Here is a 2,657-nt window from a genome sequence, read left to right as displayed (position 1 = left end):
TTACAAGCCGTTTCTTGATTGCGTCCGAGCGCACACCCGCAACGAGTAAATTTCTTAAAAGTTTTTTACTTGGACTGCATCTCCAAAACCACTGTGAATACTTAATTCTTTTAATGCCACAATATAGTCAGCAACAGATTCACTTTCATTTTGTACCCTAGTGTGAAAGGATTATCTCTCTGCTAACTCATTGGTTCCAGACCTGTAATAATCTTCAAGCAGCGTTGAATATTGGGCATAGTTTTGTCATCGAGATTGCCAGGAGCACACAGGACAACCAGCAATTCAACTACTTCTGGGCCCACAATAGCCAGGAATGCGTCTTTTTTTTACCATCTAGGATTTTATTTATTTTCATCCAGGCATACAGCCTTTTATAATTAGCCCACTGTTACTTCTCAGACTGAAATTCACTTATGGTACTGACAATATTCCTTGCCTGAGCCATGATGAGGAGAAATTATCAGAATGTCAACAAAATGTTCATACACTTAGCAATCACACCTATAGGTATATGCTTGACTGGCAATGATATCCATAAGCTAGATTCTCAAACTCCTCAAATTTAATTCTAACGCATTTCCTTTTTCTTTTTTTTTTAGTGTAAATTTCGGATTCCATCTGCGTCTCCATCTTTGTTGTATATCAGTCTTTTATTGGTAGAGACATCTTTAGTAAAATACAGTGAACTACAAAAACAGATGCTGCCATCACGTGGATTATGCATATACTACATTCTTCCTTTTAAATCTAACTTTTATTTTCTAGCCAGATATCCTGTGATGGTTTAACGCTAAGTTTGCAGTTTTACCTTGCTAAAAATCCTGGGTTCGGTTCTCCAAGGTGAACAAAGCTCAGGTAGTTCATTGTATAACTTTGCGTTGACTCGAACAAACCTAACTAAATAGCATTATCAGGTTAACTCTTGCCACCCAGGCTTCACTCTTTTAATACTAATAACATCCAGACACTGCTTCGCATCTTCACAACACAAGCATCTTTCTTCCCAGAACAAGAAAACCATTTTCAATTTTTTGTATCATAGTGCATAACTTGACACTTCTCAATATTAAAACACACTGTCTTTTTTCTTGAACAGTCGTTACGTTAATTGAAGCCCCCCCCCCCAGTGGCACAGCGGCACGTCTGCGGACTTACAACGCTAGAAACCGGGTTTCGATACGTGTGGTGTGCAGAGCACAGATAGCCCATTATGTAGCTTTGTGCTTAACTTCAAACAAACAAACGCTAATTGAAATCTTGCAAAATAAAACAACAATCCTCTCACTTTCGGATTTCCTCAGCAAATTGAGATAAGAAACATTAATGTTTTGATTTTACAAGTAAAAACCTAATCAACTGAGTAGGATAATGTCAAGAAGGAAGTGTAATTAATATTATGCTTTTTTATTCCGTTAAGAGCAATATATATATATATATATATGGTAACCATAAAAATCAGCTGATAATAATTTAGATGTACATTTAGAGGACGCTAAAGTTGCTATGGAGGACAGTAAATCTGACAAGTTTTCAATTTTGCTTCCAACATATAATGAAAAAGAGAATTTACCTATAATTGTGTGGCTTATTTCAAAATATATGGATGAATGGTAAGTGGTGAAATTGCAGTTTAGCCGTCTATTTTTGGGTATAAAATCACAATTTAACCACTAAAGATGATATAATTATATATTGCTCCTACTACTGTTTGTGCTAGTAAGTGTAATTACTAATCGTAGTATTCATACCCCATTGAAAAATTTAGCAAAAAACTGAACATTTTCTAAAAAAGGAATTTTTTACTGGGAAGTACTGCATGGGAAAAGTGTTTGGATTGTGTTCTTTAGTCATACTCAACTCATTGCAGCAAAATGATTCAATGTACAGAGCTAAAAATTTTCATAAATTTTACTGTTATAAACTATAAATGTTTTGATATATTAAAAGTGCTACCCTTTATTGAAAAAAATAATAGTTTTGAAGAACTTCAGATTTGCAGTACCACATTTTAAAAATTACATCAATAAAGATGTAATCAAACCCTCACGTACAGCCCTTATGAAAGTCGTGTTCTTGTTGTGAGGTGAGTACTTTTATTTAAAGTTGTGTTCTATTATAAAGAAATAGTTTTTGTACATACCACAGTTATTGTTCTAATTGTCTGAGCCCCATCCCACCAAACATGCTTGCCCTTTCAGCCATGGGAGTGTTATAATGTGACGATCAATCCCACTATTCATGGGTAAAAGAGTAGACCAAGAGTTGGCAGTGGGTGGTGATGACTAGCTGCCTTCCCTCTAGTCTTACACTGCTAAATTAGGGATGGTTAGTGTAGACAGCCCTCATGTAGCTTTGCATGAAATTCAAAACAAACAAACAAATAAACTAATTATCTTAATCTTGGATACCCAAAGTGTGAATTTTTTGTGGATTATTGGTTGTGGTGCCATTCAGTAGATAGTGAATGAGTTTTGGTTGCATACATAGATATTGACATACATGCTACGTCCATTATAGTAAGATAATTTAACATAACATAATATTTTGGGAGAACATGGGACCTATTGGTCCATCACAGCTGTCCCATCCTCAAAACTAAATTAAAATGATCAAAAAATAATAATAATAATAAAATTTTAAACCCAACCCTTTTC

At 34.8% G+C, this 2,657-nt stretch overlaps 1 protein-coding gene across 2 annotated transcripts in view; it reads left to right on the top strand.

The window, feature by feature from the left end:
* The first annotated feature begins 1,478 nt into the window (after positions 1–1,478).
* The window catches only part of LOC106465384 (dolichol-phosphate mannosyltransferase subunit 1-like), a 36,550-nt gene continuing 35,371 nt past the window's right edge, over positions 1,479–2,657 (top strand). For both annotated transcript variants that reach the window (XM_022393277.1, XM_013925608.2), the window contains exon 1: positions 1,479–1,613. In XM_022393277.1, coding sequence (XP_022248985.1) covers positions 1,507–1,613 — 107 coding nt within the window. In that variant the 5' untranslated portion in view covers positions 1,479–1,506. The remainder of the gene's footprint in view (positions 1,614–2,657) is intronic.

This window comes from Limulus polyphemus, unplaced genomic scaffold (genome assembly GCF_000517525.1).
Source record: "Limulus polyphemus unplaced genomic scaffold, Limulus_polyphemus-2.1.2 Scaffold1926, whole genome shotgun sequence".
Taxonomy (NCBI): Eukaryota; Metazoa; Arthropoda; class Merostomata; order Xiphosura; family Limulidae; genus Limulus; species Limulus polyphemus.
Note: the sequence above shows the minus strand (reverse complement) of the source record. Positions and strands in the feature narration are given on the sequence as shown.